The sequence below is a fragment of the Myxine glutinosa genome, chromosome 1 (assembly GCF_964187855.1).
Source record: "Myxine glutinosa chromosome 1, kmMyxGlut1.1, whole genome shotgun sequence".
NCBI lineage: Eukaryota > Metazoa > Chordata > Myxini > Myxiniformes > Myxinidae > Myxine > Myxine glutinosa.
This window is the reverse complement of record NC_136261.1, coordinates 56,082,721-56,099,586: the sequence shown is the minus strand read 5'-3', so window position 1 is coordinate 56,099,586 and position 16,866 is coordinate 56,082,721. Positions and strand designations below refer to the sequence as shown.

Here is a 16,866-nt window from a genome sequence, read left to right as displayed (position 1 = left end):
TGTTGGTATGTCTGCTCCCCCTGTCCCTCTCTTTCCCCTGTTCTTTTTACGTTACTTCCTGATCCGTTTTGTGTTCTAGCTCCTCCATGAGCCTCGACACCGCAGGATACAAAAAATGAGTACTCTCCTTTAAGAACATATGGATTTATTATGGGGATGCAAATATCCTTAAGCCAACAATATGCCATTTTCTTTCTGATGAAAATAACCTGAAGGTTTCCCTGTACTGACACTTCCAGAGAAAGGTGATTTAACACTTAGAGAGACAATGAAGTGGGGAATCTTCACGGCTTTTGTAGTGCACACATTCTCTGCTTGGCCAGTTGTGTTATACCATGAATTATAGCCTTCTAATTGTGCTGTATTACCATGAATACCACAGTGTCCTGGAGAGATTGTACTTGTGCAAGAACAAACATCATATCGATGGAGATCACTATTATTGTTCAGTCAAAGGTATATTCGGATTCTGGGTTGTTTGTACCTTCACACCATCTGAAAAAACACTTCTAGGTCTATAATCTTCAGGCCTATCTATTTTTATGTTTGCTTCAGAGGAGGGTTACATTGAGAAAAAGAAGAGTGAGAATTGCTTTGCAATACATGTCCCCTGCCAGTGTGATATTTTCTAAGTCCAAAAAGGGCACAACTCTGAAAAATTGACGAAACACCCTGATAGGATTTATGGGAAAGGCCATGTATAAGCTTTTATGGGTACATTTTTGGGTAAAAGTTGGGAACCTCACTTTTTAACATAATTAGGGTATGCTAAATTCGATTAACCTGGTTCCCAAGTCGAATTTTGAGGTTTTTGTTGTTGTTGAATAAATTGCTGAAGATGAACTTGGGCATTGGTGAACTCACAGAGGAGACAATCAAATCTGCAGAAACGTTCGTCTGCAGAATATATAATGTGCACAGAACAACCTCTGTTGATTCAGCACGACATATGCTGTTCTCCAAGACTGGGAAACCAGAGGCAATGTCACCGACAAGTGATGCTCTTCATTTCCATTTGATGTGAGTACACTATCAAGCCATGGTATGGAAAAATGCTCATTGTGCCATACCTGACCTTCCTGCACCTGTGGAAATGGGATGGAAACGTGGTGATTCAGGACGAGAGCCTAATTTGATGTCACTGAGTCCAATCCCAGAAAGTTGCCTCGAGATGATTTGTTGTGCATGCCAGAAGCAATGCAAGACTCGACGCTGCAAATGTCGCTATTCAGAGTTGAGGTGCACATCAATGTGTGCCCGTCAGCAACAGAGTGATGATCAGACCCCTTGTATGAATTTGATGTAGTTTGGCAAAACAACATGTGTGACATTCCTGAATGTTTGTGCTTCATGGCCATGTATACTTAATTTTAGAATAAATGGTTGTATGAAACATTGTCTTATTAAAACCATTTCCTATTTTATAGTGTCCAATTTCAATATCGGTTTGAATGTCTCTTTCAATATGTCGCCAACCATAATATAGACTAGACGGATTTATGAAAAAAGGCCATGTATAAGCTTCTCGGTGCATTTTGGGGTAAAAGTTGTAAAGTTAAAGTAAAAGAGCTGCATGTATATACAATATACATGATATATAAATGCTTGTTCAAATAAATTGTCCAAAAATGGCAATTTGGCGGCCATTTTGTTTATGCTAATTAGAAGGTCAAAAACTCAAACTTCGGCTTGGGAACCGGGTTAATCGAATTCAGCATACCCTAGTTATGTAAAAAAAGTGAGGTTCCCAACTTTTACCCAAAAATGTACCTAACATTTCTCAGAAATCCGTCTCGTCTATGAAACTGCTAAACCTATGTCAACTATTTTGAGTTGGAAACATTCACTACCTGATCGAAACATTCCACTGGTACACAATATTTCAGTGAGCTCATAAGCTAGGATAGATTGGACCTAATGTGCATATCACATGGTTAACAGGGAAGCATGGCCACACTTCCGACACAGTTCCAGGGCATGCAGCCAAGGGAAACACAAAGGACTCAATTGAGCGTTGTTTCCTGGAATTTCTGAGATGATGGAATACGGCTTTTACGGTTATGCAACAGTTCTTTACTGAACTCGCCACAGCACTTGATATCCATGGCTGTTATCTCGTGACGTCACCTTAAAGTGACGTAGACCAGGAATTGGGATCTTACAGTTTCATCTTGCTTTATACATGGCTATGTTGACTCCTTGGCCAGCACCAATCGAGCAGAGCTGGGTCATCTGCAAGCTCTTGGTTGTTGCCAGCGCTTAAACGCTTCAACTTCCATTCAATGTTATTTTGTCATGGTTCTAGATGACGTCACCTTTTGGCCTAAGACAACATTAATAGATTCGCTCTATTTTCTTACTATCCCCTCTTTCCCATGCTGTTCATTGTTTATTTGCTTCCATCATTTGCAAAAGGACCATCAGCTGCTCCCGGGGTCTGTATGACTGGCTGGTAGGACATATTTGCATATGTAATGCTTGAAGTTATCTTGCTGGCTTGCCCAGCCTCAGGTAGAAGCAGATACCCATTCCAGCTGTTAGTTGGAGTAAGTGAAAGGTTCAGAACATCTATAGGAAGTGATGGCGAATATAAAGAAGATTCTGGATTTCCTGTCTTGCTCAAAAGAGTGTCTGTGATACAGGAGCCAGTCGATCTCTCGCTTGTGTTAGAATCGAGGACACCGGAGTCAAAAGATACATCGGAGAGTAATGAGTCTCGTGTTCCTAATGTTATTTCTCTATTATCTATACGCTGTCCATAGTTCCATTGTTTTTCAACCCATACTTTTTCTAACCAATGCTCTATCTCCTGCCATTCTTCATGATCTGCCTGACTTGAACACTCCTTTGGTTCTCCATCTCCCCAGCTCCATGATTTTCCAAGACTCTCTGCTATATTCCACATCCATACGTCTTCCTTGCTTTGTATCCCTTCCCACATCTCCACATTCTCAATAAATCCCTCATGCTTTGTTTCCATGTCGCTCTTCAGTTTCTCACTCACTCGAATGCTCAAAGTTTCCTGCACCACCTCCACCATACATGGCCTGATCTCTTCGAGAGGATGGCTTATGTTCGAGGTCCACATTGGAGTTTGAGGAATGGAGGCGAGCCATGCCTGTGAAGGAGACAAAGGAATAATATTAGGTTCACTGATTAGAGTGGAATGCAAAGTTAACAATTCAATTATCTGTAAAGAAAGCAAGTCTGGGAAAACAAAATCAATAACATGTGATATGTTTACATTTACCTCCAAGAGTGGCTACTTCGAGATGGTTAACCGTAATTGTTCTGTTCCTGAATGCAAATCGGATTCATGGAAATATAGGAATGCGAGAAATAGCTGTGGATGAGGACTTGGGTTTGTACCATTTACTGTTAGTGCGAGTGCATTATATAATGGCGGTCGAAGTTATAACATACACACATGAACGAATGCTTCTCCTTTCACCAATAAATTCTAAAATCGAGTACAATTTATCTTGTGGCATCAGAACAAAACAAAAAATGGCACTTTTCCTAGAACGACACTCAGTTGAGAGCATACCTCCTCCAGGCTGAACAGTTTAAGTATTGTACCCACTGATAGGCCGGATTTGGATCCGGACTTGAACCAAAATTTTATCGGCTTGTTTTTGTCACCGAACCAACCCATCCACTAGGTTTCGGCCAAATCCGTCCACAACTTTTTGAGATATTGTGCTATATATAGTTTTGGCCCTATCTTTCAATGGTGAAGAATCACTTTAAAAATTCTCATGCCCAAATCTGGATCTTCACCAAAATCTGCAGAGCCACACCCCTTTCTCGCAGGTACGCTTAAAGTACTTACGGCTTCTTTAAAAGCTCTCTTAGTCATTTCATTTTACAATCCTTATCTGGTTGGCATGAAAGATGTTTAAGCCGCCCAAATTGACTTTGTTACTTGTGGTGTCTGACTTTATTACGACACGATTGCAACACTTGTAATTTTAACAAAACTCGAGTATGGCTACAAAACATAACCGATCGACACAACGACGAACACAGTACTGACAGGAAGATTACGATGCACGGCCAATTATGAAACCCAAGCCAGTGCTGCCACCTGTCAAGATAAAACATTAGTCCTGAAACTTTGCCAGACCTCGTGTGTGTGTGTGTGTGTGTGTGTGTGTGTGTGTGTGTGTGTGTGTGTGTGTGTGTGTGTGTGTGTGTGTGTGTGTGTGTATATATGGTTACGTTTATTGGGGTAGATAAAAGAATACCGTAGGAGAGGTAGAACTGTACAGGAAGTAGCATGGACCACGTGACGTGTATGAGCATTTCAATGTATTAAGTCGGGAGATTGTAGCTTAAGGTTGTTTAACTGTGCATCATACGGGGATGATGCAATGCTAATTAGCGGTAAGGTTTAAGGATAATCTTCCCAGTATTGCCTTCCCTCTGTAACATTTCCCTGTCGTTTTTGTGTAACACCTCCTTAAATTACAACAACCACCAACTACAAGCAAGCAGGTTCCTGGACACTGAGCCCGCCCTCATGGACCTAAGAAGGAAAAGGCCCCGCCCACAAGAGGTGGAGAATCAGGGGGCAAAGGGAAAAGGCCAGCAGGCCTTGCCCGAGAAACGCTATTGGCTCTCACAGAGAGAAGAAGGAGAGTGCGCTTTTTGCCGTGGCTTGGACAATAAGCTCGCCATTTTTGTGCGTTTGGTGTGCTGATATATTTTGTGCTCTTTGGAGGAGAGCTGGTGCGACAATTACAAAGGAGCTGCGACTGCTGGGCTCGTGGTAGGTTAAAGGCCATGCTGATCGTCACAGGGACGAAGAGGGGGTAAAACCATGAGGAGCCCGAAAGAGGGCCGTATTCACTGCTCGCCCCACGGCTCTGGGTGCCTTCGATTCACGGCGGCACCGCCATTTTGAGTGTCCCGAGTGGGTGGCTCAAATTCAACCATTGCTGGCCTCTCAAAAAGACCATTTATGACACATATAAGTGCTGGCAAGAAAAGGGGTTTTATTTCCATTCTATTTTCGCCTGTGTATATGGTTGAGACAGAGTGTGAAGGCATCTCACCATAGGAATTCGTTTTTACTTTGCGCGATTTACTTTCCGTGATTTACGCGATATTTTATTTATTTTCCGCTTTGTTTTACTTTTTACGTTTTACCTTTATTTCCTTCCGCGATTTATTTTGTCATTAAATAATTTGTGTGCATTTTACTGCCATGTTTATTTGTTCGTAGTTTAGTGAATAAAAACCCTTGTGTTCGTTCAGTTAACGTCTCACTTCCCTTCATTCCTGCGCGCGCCAAAAATAACCGTCTTCTTTGGGAGGCCGCCTCGGAGTTAAAGCTGGTTCGGCTATCCATCCCTGGTGATCTTAATTACCGGGCGACGCGACAATATATACATAGAAATACAAACAAAACTTGACGAAAACTTTGAATGTTTCTACCAGTTTTTTTTAATGTTCTTTCAGCTCTCTACTTTTAATCACACACAGGTAGCTTTTAATGGTGGATGTCAGTTGCAGCATTTTTGACCTTTTGCCAGCAATAGATTTGTGCAAGGCACAATGCGAGACCATTTAAAACACCAACGGAAATTTTCATTTGCTGCAGGTGTGCATATGCTCTTGGTGGATGCTGGACAAAGTGTATTTGTTTGTCCAGTAATTGGTGATTATGTTGGAATTGTACAAACATGTTGAATATATCTCTTAAACGCTGGATGTGTAAAATGGTCTCATTGAACCACCCTCGTGTATGACGAATTTTCATTTCAACTTTCAACTGGCAGGAAATGATAAGAGAGGAAGGAAAATTATTTCGTACAAGGAAAAGCGCAAAGGAAACTTTTCCTATCTTCTCAGCTCCACATGACCAACTTTGTTGGAAAATGAACAAAACAAATGAGTGTCGTAATTAATGATAAAAAGAGCAAAATTGTTAAAAGAACCATAAAACCTGCAGCAAAGTGCAGTCTGAACAAGGCTTGTCCTGTACTTAAAGCCTATCCGGTGTCGTCGGCACATTATTTATTTTCCCTGTTAAAACAGTGAGTCGATTGCGAGTTCGGCCTGCAGGTGTGCACCATTTACTAAGCCCCATGATTGCGCTATTGATGCAGTGCCCCTGTACGTTATGGCAAGAAATTAGAACTTGCCCCGGGTGCCATGTTACCTTGCCTACCCTTTGTCGAACGATGTCTTGGATCTTGAACGTCCACCAGCTAATGCCAATGGACTTGCTTAACATCTGCCTGAGAGATGGCACACTCATAGATGTAGCAACCTGCCTGTGGAGCATGAATCTGACAGTTTATACTCGGGCTGAGAATGCAACCCAGGTAAGACAGCTCAAAGGTAAATGGACTACCTCTGTAATAGACCATACACATACCAAGATGGTCAAGATCCAAATAGCAATAGCTGGTGTGCCAAGTGGTTCGTGGTACCACAACAGTGAATTGGTTTCTATTTGATTCAAAGAACAAAATAGTTTGAGGACATTGAGAAATAGATAGAGACTAGGATCAACAACAGGGCGTCATGGTGAAGGGAGGCTGACCTGAACATCCTCTTCTACTCCAGATTGTCCAGGAAAAGCTTGATGTAAACTTGGCAGAGGTCGCCAAAGCCATATCTTCAGCCTGAGAATAATATCAGTCATTGAATAAAATTCAGTATTCTATGAATGGATGAAGTTTATACATATAATATATATATTTGAAATTTTATTGAAATAAGAGTGCACTTGGGAGTGGAAGGAAGCAGAGAAATGCGATAGTGTAGATTCCCAAAAAATCACAAGTCGGGAACAGGATGATGGGAGATGGTGCCGGACAGACATGGTTTGAAACAGTGGAGGTAAGAATGGAATTTGACTGAAACGGATGGGGGAAAGGGGAACAGATGGGAGAAAGGGGGAATATATGAGTGAAGTTTGCAAAAGACTGGACTTTGGAAAGCCCCCCCACCCCCTTCCCACGCCTCCTCCCCCCAAGCCCTCTCCCTCCCACACTTCTCCCTGCTCTCAAATGTTGTGGTTGTGTGCTTCCCCTTCTCTCCCCATCTTGTCTTCCACTCCCTCTTTTTGTATATTTTGTTTGTCTGGTTGATTTGTTTGTGAAATAAATGTTAGCTCTTTCACGAGCCTCGATTCAGTATACAAAAAAAAAAAAGAAAAAAAAAAAAGAGGAACGTTGGTTCATGGATAATGGAAATGCAGAGAAGCGGCAATATGAGGGTGCAGGAAATGCTGATGAGGTTTTCGTCCTCACAGCATGCCAGAGTGAGAAGTGGTATGTGGAGGAGCCAATATACATAGGAGGGCAGGAAACTACACCCTACACCTACTAAAACTCCTACCCTACATTTTACTCAAGCATCACAGCTGAAATCAAACGGCACTAGGTGGAGAGCGTACCTCCGCCGGGCCGTAGGCCTACAGTTTACGTTTTGCATCCCACTGATAGGCCAGATCCCAATCCGGATCTTCACCAAAATCGAATCAATTAGTCCTTGCACCCAACATGTCCACCGAGTTTCGTTCAAATCCGTCTACAACTCTATGAGATATCTTGCTCACAGACAGACAAGCGGGGGTGAAAACATAACTTCCGTCCACCTTTGGACGTAACTACCCAGCTCCAGCTGAGAAGAGGGCACAACTGAAATTCCTAGTCTGCAATTCCCCTTTGGAGATCAGCAAGGAGATTTGGTATGATCAGTACAACCAGAAGAGGTTCTGAGGCCCAGGACCCCAAGGGATTCAACCTCTTTAAGAGGTTCATTCAAGAAACAAAGATAGGTTGGCTTATTTGCCTTTTGGAGAGATACATTAGAGAGGTAAGACTTGCCTGTATTTCGTCGTATTCCGAGTATCAGATAGGCTTGTGATCTTCTTGTGGTCTGTTTTTGGTTTAAATATCCAGGGGGTATTCAATTCCCAACTGTTAATATGGTGTTTGGCCGTCTTTGGTAACAAGCACAGTTCAGGCCTTGTCACTGATGATTTGTAACAGCTTTTCGGTGACATTAGGCATAATATCGCACCATTCCTCCTCTAAAGTAAGCGCAAGACCAGTGTTGAATTGTGTTCTTCTGACTGGTCCTTAGGCGCAGCATTCCAAGACATCCCAGAGTGGTTTGATCATCAGGTTAAGTTTGGGCTCTAGGCTGGCCACTACATATTTTCAATGTTGTTGTGTTCAGACCAATTTCTAAGAGACACAGACCATGGATGTTATTGTCCAATTTCTACTGCACTAACTTGCCTTATTGGGTCATCAATTTAACCGAGACAAAAGTTGTAAACCCTGTTTCTGGAAAATGCCAATACACTCTTATCTACCTGTCCTATTTTAAGCAATGGCATGACCTGCTGTCTTTCATTTCCATAGAACTGTCTTTCATTCCATCTAGAATATTGTGTACAGTTTTGGTCAACACATCTGAGGAAGGACATATAGCTGCGATAGAGTGGTTCCAGCGTCGGGCTACTAGATTGATTCCAGGCCCAGCTACACTAAGCTTCAAGGAGGCAGGACTTTATGCATTGGGAAGGAGGCTAATACGAGGGGATCTGATTGAGAGGTTTAAGATAATGAAGGGTTTGCACAACATGGGTGCAGTGAAGTTTTTCAGCAGAGTGGACAGTGTTAGAACCAGGGTGTAAAGTGGACAGTGGACAGTGCTTGGGTGTAAAGAAGATGAAAGTTAAGACAGTTTTAAGGCAGGAGTCTTCCACTCAGAGAGTGATTAATGCATGGAATGGTCTCCCCGGAAGGTCGTTGCAGCAGAGGGAGTGGATAAGTTAAAATGGGGTTTTGATAGGTACATAGATGTATTGGAGACAGAGGGTTATGGAGATATTGCCTTGTGTGTATGGTAGGTAGCTTGTTTGTGGATGGATGATGATACTGGAGTTGGTGCAGCGTAGACATGATGGGACGAATGGCCTCCTCCTGTGCCAAAGTTCCTTGTGTAGCAATAGCCACAGTTAACTCGGGATGGCCCAATTTTAAGGAAATTATGTGAACACTCTTACCCTTCACCTGGCATGGCTTTCCATATGGAAATCTGCTAGCATTTTGTCTCATGGCCTGTTGATGATTGATTAATTTTAGAAACCCACTGCACACCTTTATAAAGTGATTCTTTGCAGTGGAGGCAATATGCATGTGCAGATTGCAGGGTCTATTTTCTAGCCTTTTCTGGATTAAATGGCAACTAGAGCAATGTGACTGTGTCGCCAATATGCCTCCGCATAGTCCCTGTGCCTAACAATGGATAGATGCTCTCGTTCACAGTCCTAAAAATATACAAGTTTGATTTAACTCCTTTCAGCTGTTTTCAAGTATACAATTTGTACCAGACACGATAGGTTTCACATTGATCAGTGAAGCTGCTTCAGAGAAGGGATTGTTTTTAAATATCGGTTTTCAAGCTACTATGGCTGCCAAACCACATGACTTACGACATCATCATTTTCAAACTATATGCAACATTGGTGTTAGACGGCATTTGTAAAATTTTGCATGGATAGGGTAAGCGGTTTCAGAGATATAATTATTTAATATTTTCCTTCAATCCAATATGGCTGCCACAACATGTGGCCAATTACATTTTCGTGATCAACTTTTAATTGCCATGCCTAGTCAATGACACACGCATGTTTTGAGTCAATCAATTTGGTGGTTTGGGAGAAGATGTTTTTTATGGTTTTAGGTTAAATCCAATATGGCTGCCAATCCATGTGACCGATGATGTCATAAATTTAATATTAGAATTCAAATGGGTCATAGATATTATGCATGCAATTTCAGTTTTTTAGGATAAGGCATTTGATTAAAACATTTTTGGCTGGTATACCACTTCACCTAGGATGTCATCATTATCATGCTTTTGTTCCCCATTGGGGGTACTTGACAATGTGCCAAGTTTCACAATTTTTCCATTGAGCAGTTTCCGAGAATTTTATTATTATTATTATTATTATTTTATTATTATTATTATTTTTATTTTTTTTGTATACTGAATCGAGGCTCGTGAAAGAGCTAACATTTATTTCACAAACAAATCAACCAGACAAACAAAATATACAAAAAGAGGGAGCGGAAGACAAGATGGGGAGAGAAGGGGAAGCACACAACCACAACATTTGAGAGCAGGGAGAAGTGTGGGAGGGAGAGGGCTTGGGGGCAGGAGGCGTGGGAAGGGGGGGGGGGGGGGGGAGGTATAAAACACAAGGGGACCGAAATTAGCGGGGGTAGAAAAGATCAAGGTTTTGGATGGGGGAGGATAAGAGATGGTGGTGAACAGCTGTTTTAAAGACCTGGAGGGTGGAGTGGGATTGAAGAGAGTGAGGGAGTTTGTTCCAGAGGCGAGAGAAAAGAGGAATGAAGGAGTGAAGGTGAGCAGATGGCTGCCATACCACGTGGCCTATGACATCACAATTATCATAAAACCATTCTGCATGGGTATCACTCCTACCCTGAAAGTTTCGTCCCAATCGGACATATGGTTGCGGAGAAAAACGAGGTTTAGCCCGTACGGACAGACGGACAACCCGAAAACATAATGCCTCAGGCCACCTTCGGGGGCGGAGGCATAAAAATCAAAAAAGGCAGTCCATTGAAGCTCACAGAGATCGATAAATAAAACAGGAGCTGAGGGAGATGTTAAGGAAGAGAATAGGACAGACAATCTACCTGGCTTGGATCTTGCAGAAACAAAAGCAGATCAGCACGAGAGCAGTGAAGGTACCAAGGGCATAATAAACCCACATCGAGATGGTCAGGCCTTAAGTGAAATAGAAAAGAGGGGGTTACTAAGGGTTTGAAATTTTTATCTTAAATTGCAGCTATAATTTGCTCATAGCTGTGCTTGCATTGAAAATTAAGGAGCATTGAGATAGGGAAGAAACAAGATGGCGGCAGTAAATGGCATTCACAATACAAAATGGCATCAGCAAGCATTTTTCACAATCATAATGAGATTGAGCATAAAAAGATTGTGATTGAAATCTTAGCATTTGATATAATGATCTCAGAATTTGGGCGAAACCATTTTCAAGAACAGGTGACGTCATTATGACTATTTCTCTGTTCCTTGGAGAACAGCATCTACGTATTTCAGGTTCAAAAACAAGTTTCGTTGCCTATAACTCTGAGATGGATTATCTGATCCCAATGAGATGTTATTCTTTTGTTCTACCATCATGTCCTCGACATTAAAAAAAAGAAAAGATTTTGACAAGTCAAGAGACGACGATGGTTCACGAGCGAGCGGTATTCAATGACAAAGGTCAAAACAGACATTGAAAATATATAAATAGGAATGTATTATCTGTTATGAGACTAGTTAGCTACACAATACCGAAAATTCGGTTCGATTCCAACAACTTTGAAAATTTGACCTTTGTGACCTTGCTTGAAATGTCAAAACGAAGGTTACTGACCTTGAAATGAGATAGAAAATAATGTATAATCAGTTATGAGGTTAGTTAGCTACACAATACCGAAAATTCGGTTCGATTCCGACAACTTTAAAAATTTGACCTTTGTGGCCTTCAAAGGTCAAAGGTCGAAGATTCTGAAATTTGTTGGAAAACTTGTATTTCATGATGTATGTGATAATATAAGATCATGTGCGACATTTCACCCTATCAGGAAGCGAACAATGTAATGAAACCATAAAAAAATCGACTTTTCTAAATTTCGTGACCTTGTGACCTTGACCTTGGGGCGAAAATGAAAAATCGAGCTCCGTGGGGCTAGACACATGACATTGGCCTAACTAAATATCGAAACCCCTGTCAGATTCCACCAAACCCCTCGGAGAAGATGTAGCTTGAACTCGATTACCCCCTAAAAAGACATATTTTTCGGGCGTGGCTCCGCCCACAATGGGCGCAATACGCCCACTCTAGGCAGGACACAACTAGATCATGATATCAACCTCTCACCCAAGTTTCATCAAGATCGGATGATATCATCGGGTAGTTATGCTGCGGACAGACAGACAGACAGACACACACCCATGACGAATATAGTGGTCACTCTGTTTGATAACTCATGAACCAATATACACTCTAATCTAGTTTTGCGGACGCTCTAATCATTATGCTACCGAGTCTGGTTTAAAAATGCATAGTTAGATACAATAAAAGTGTACATATTTAATACTATTTGGCCTTTTTAACCGAAGGTTAGGTTCGTAGCTGAAAATCGATCAAAGACCAAGGACGTATGAAAAATTTGATTCATGTACTGCTCACCCATCGACACTTGTCCTGTGACCTCCTCACTCCAGCTGCCCCATGTGCCCTTTAATGCAAGGGATGCTGCGAGAGCACGGACTGAGACTTGGTACTTTACCCCTGGGACCAGCCCATACAATATCCGGCTCCTGCCATGGGTCACACTCAGGAGCTGAGAGGGGTGAGGGTGAAGGTCATAGTCAGGGTCAAGGGTTCACACTGAAGGGGAAATATATATATATATTTTAATTTATTCTTAAAAAAAAAAAAATTCTCTTTCATCATTCTAATGTTTAATTTGATTTAAGATGTAATTTTGAAAAATACACAAATACCCTCCTTGAATTGGGTGTCGTAAAATAATATATAGTTCATTATTGTTTTCTTGCTTCTTTGTATTTTTATTTAGTGGTTTATTTCAAACATTCGACACTAGAAACAACATAGGAATGAAAAATCACACATAGCGACACTTGACAAAAGAGAACAAAGCAGAATGGCACTCAGTAGAGCATCCTTTTGACCTCAAAAATAGTTGGTAGTTGAATTCAGTGACCTGACATGAAAATCCTATTCAAATTTCAAGTTAATCGGATAAAAATTGAGGATTTTGGAGGTTTGAAAAGGTTATTGACCCTTGGCCTATGTTGACCTTTTGGCCGATGTTGATCTCCAAAATAGTTGGTGGTTGACTTCAGTTAGCTGATGTGTAAATCCTATTCAAATTTCATGTCAATCAGATGAAAATTGTGGATTTTAGAGGTTTGAAAAGGTTATTGACCCTTGGCCTATGTTGACCTTTTGGCCGATGTTGATCTCCAAAATAGTTGGTGGTTGACTTCAGTTAGCTGATGTGTAAATCCTATTCAAATTTCACGTCAATCAGATGAAAATTGTGGATTTTAGAGGTTTGAAAAGGTTATTGACCTTTGGCCTATGTTAACCTTTTGGCCGATATTGATCTCCAAAATAGTTGGTGGTTGAATTCAGTTAGTCGATATGTATATCCTATTCAAATTTCAAGTAAATCGTATGAAAATTGAGGATTTTAGAGGTTTGAAAAGGTTATTGACCTTTGGCCTCTGTTGACCTTTTGGCCTACGCTGATCTCCAAAATAGTTGGTGGTTGAATTCAGTTTGCGGATATGTAAATACTATTTGAATTTCAAGTCAATCGGATGAAAATTGAGGATTTTAGAAATTTGAAAAAAGTGGTTGACCTTTGGCCTATGCTCACCTTTTGACCTTAAAATATATAGGATCCTATCGGACCACCAACTCCGCCGTTTGGTGAAGTTTTGTGAATATCAGTTTAAAATTGTGACCTTGAGGCAGGTATAAGTGAACGGACAGACAAACACACAAACCGGAGTGATCAACATACTTGTTAAAAAAAAAAAATTTTTGCCAAGTAATAACAACTTTTATATTTGCCAATAAAGTTCATAGTAGGTAAAAAAACAAATTGAGTAAATTTTTATACAAGAAGTGGCCCAAGATAAAAACAACTAAACATTTCACATTGCTTTGGGTGGAATCAATCAAAATCCTAACAAAACAAGGAATTGTGCTATTCTTATAATCCTTGTTCTACAGAGGATTTGGGAGATTTTGAGTGCGTTTGTCAGAGCATAATGTGTCTCATCAAATTGATTGATCGCATCGCGAAACAAAATGATGTGCATTTGTATACCATCATGTGTTGTCTTTGTGCCAAGTATGAATAAAATCGGTCCATACATCTCCGAGATATGGTTGCGGACGCATGGACCCACGGACATACATATGGCTGGATGAGACCCAATCCATAAGCCCCCGTTTCAGACTAAGTCCAACGGTGGCTAATAATAATAATCAAAATAGAGACCTATACTCTTGATATGACATTCATTAGTGTTCATGACAAACAGAAAAATGTTGCTAGTCTTACTATAATTCACCAAATGTCCGTCTGTCTGTCCGTCCGTTCCCAGGTACCGCAAAAACGGCTGAACCGATCGCAACGATATTTTGGGTGGGTAATCCTGGGATGCCCTGGAGTAAAATAGGCTGTATTGTTTTTCCAATAATTTTTCCAATTTTCCAATTTTTCCAAACACGATGGAATAATATTTACCCATATGAACAGTGATGTGGCCTTTATTGAAATTCTACAAATACTGTTTAGATTTTGATGAGAATTATGAACCTGCGGCGAATGCGGAAGTGGACAGATGATGGCAATGCGCGGGTTTGATAATATCCCAATACAACCGTCAATACAACTGCCAAAATCAAGGCTCTCTGCTCACCTTCACTCCTTCATTCCTCTTTTCTCCCGCCTCTGGAACACACTCCCTCACTCTCTTCAATCCCACTCCTCCCTCCAGGTCTTTAAAACAGCTGTTCACCACCATCTCTTATCTTCCCCCATCCAAAACCTTGATCTTTTCTACCCCCGCTAATTTCACCCCAAATCCACTTTTTTGAAATTCCAACTTCTGTCCTGGAAGTCCTTGGTGTCCTTGTGTTTTATACTCCTCCCTCCCCCCCCCCCCTTCCCTCGCCTCCTCCCCCCAAGCCCTCTCCCTCCCACACATCTCCCTGCTCTCAAATGTTGTGTTTGTGTGCTTCCCCTTCTCTCCCCATCGTGTCTTCCACTCCCTCTTTTTATATATTTTCTTTGTCTGTTTGATTTGTTTGTGAAATAAATGTTCGCTCTTGCACGAGCCTCGATTCTGTATACAAAAAAAAAATACAATCGTAATGTTAAATCTTAAACGTTGATCGTGTTAATCGTTTTGTTAAAGTATCAATTGCTGATTGGAATTGAGTGAATACAATTGATGATTGGAATTGAGTGAATACAATTGCTGATTGGAATTGAGTGAATACAATTGATGATTGGAATTGAGTGAATACAATTACGATTTTGAATTCGTAATTGTGTTCACCCAACCGTACGGAACTTCTCATCAGGATTTAAATATTTGTTTATGTCATGAATGTTGATAATAGTTTCTTTTTTATATTAATGTTATTTAATTTGTGATTGGAGTTATGCTGTTTGGAATGAAAAAAGAGATATCGAGTTCAAGTGAATGACGAAATGCAGTGACCGTTTCTACTTTCTAAACGTGAATTCGCAGATCGCCATATGCAGATTCACCACGGTCCCACGATTGATGTTTATATACGTGAACGTACCCGTTTGTTTGTGAACGGGTACGTTTTACATGGAAGTCCTTCACGAACTTGCTGTCCATGTCTGACGTGTAACTGAAGGTGCTACAGGAATGTGGAATTTATTGGTTTCATGCTTTAGAATTCGCCGTTTCTGCATTGTCTGTATGCTTCTGGCCTCCCACCCGTGCGTAGCACTGGTACCTCACGAGTATAGAACTAATCCTGGAAAATTGCCACCCAGTCACGTGATGCTGGACTGAAAGTGGCAGGAATGCCAGCGATAATTTGGCGACTCATTACCAAAGACACCACAGGATCTTATATGAATCGTCCACCAACAATGAATGCTAACAAATGGTCTTAACATCCATCTGAAGATGGCTCACACAATGAGGACATACCTGCCATGTTTGTTTTTCCCTGCGATGCCGAAGTTGATACTGGAGGTGTGGGGCAAGAAGCTCAGAAGGAGGATTCCAGAGCACCTTCAGTTCCCCGTGATGAGCACCCGTGACTAGCACATCTTGTGGGGCATGAGGCATTACTGAAGAACATCAGACCACAGTCCATGACACATAAAGATAGCACATGCAACTTTAGATAAAATTACAGCACATTCATCAGAGGTCAGGCCCCAGCTAACACAACAACGTTGGGCCAACGTTGGAAAATAGACGTCGCGTTGGCAACCAATAGACACAGAGACGTCAACAATGTGCTTGCGACCAATTGACCAAATGCCAACGTTGGCCCAACGTTGTTAGCTGGGGCAAAACTTCCAAACGGTCATATTACCTTCATGTGCTCATTTTGAGTTTACTTTTGTAACATTATCCCAGTAACTGATATTTACAAGGTAGCCTGCGATTTACCTTTCTAAAAATGGTAACGATCTTCTGTGTGCAAGGTAGCAGTAAAATTTGAATTGTCGTTATTCAAACAAGTTCATGAAGATGATCTTCGGCACCTCCTTTGCATGCATCACATGTCTGTGAGTAGCAACGGTCATTGGCTAAGGGTGTGGCTATGCCGCTGATGCAATGCCCCATGGAGGTTACAGCAGGAATTTGGAATTTGTTCAAAGTACCAGTTATTACCCCGTGCAGGTGAAGCGAAAAGCGCGGTTAAGCAATTGGGTTATGTCTGTCTGTCCCGCTATCTGTCTGTCCGTCCTATCACTTTATGATCGAAGAACAGTTTATTTAAATCGAATGTTATATTTTGAACACGAATCGGAAAATTAATAGAAAGGCAAATATTTCGTTTTACCGTACTTTAGCTTTGAATTTGTTCCGACCGCACATGCGCAAAGAGGAGCGAGATAATATTTTTTAATCGGTCTACCTGCCTGGCAGTTAGAAAAAAATGAAAATCATTCAAAAAAGGAAACTTACTTTTGTAGCACTATCTCTTACACGAGCCTCGATCGTGTATACAAAACAAAAACAAAAAAC

The 16,866-nt window shown here is 41.2% G+C and overlaps 1 protein-coding gene across 4 annotated transcripts in view; it reads right to left on the bottom strand.

Moving 5' to 3' along the window:
- The window catches only part of MPL (MPL proto-oncogene, thrombopoietin receptor), a 180,944-nt gene that overhangs the window by 91,155 nt on the left and 72,923 nt on the right, over positions 1–16,866 (bottom strand). For 2 of the 4 annotated variants that reach the window (XM_068111814.2, XM_078772129.1), the window contains exons 10-14: positions 15,814–15,956; positions 12,266–12,419; positions 10,698–10,788; positions 6,554–6,635; positions 129–3,118 (exon numbers count right to left, since the gene is read on the bottom strand). In XM_068111814.2, the coding sequence (XP_067967915.2) occupies positions 2,390–3,118; positions 6,554–6,635; positions 10,698–10,788; positions 12,266–12,419; positions 15,814–15,956 (1,199 nt within the window). In that variant the 3' untranslated portion in view covers positions 129–2,389. The other 2 variants (XR_013622428.1, XM_078772134.1) reach the window with 2 other exon arrangements.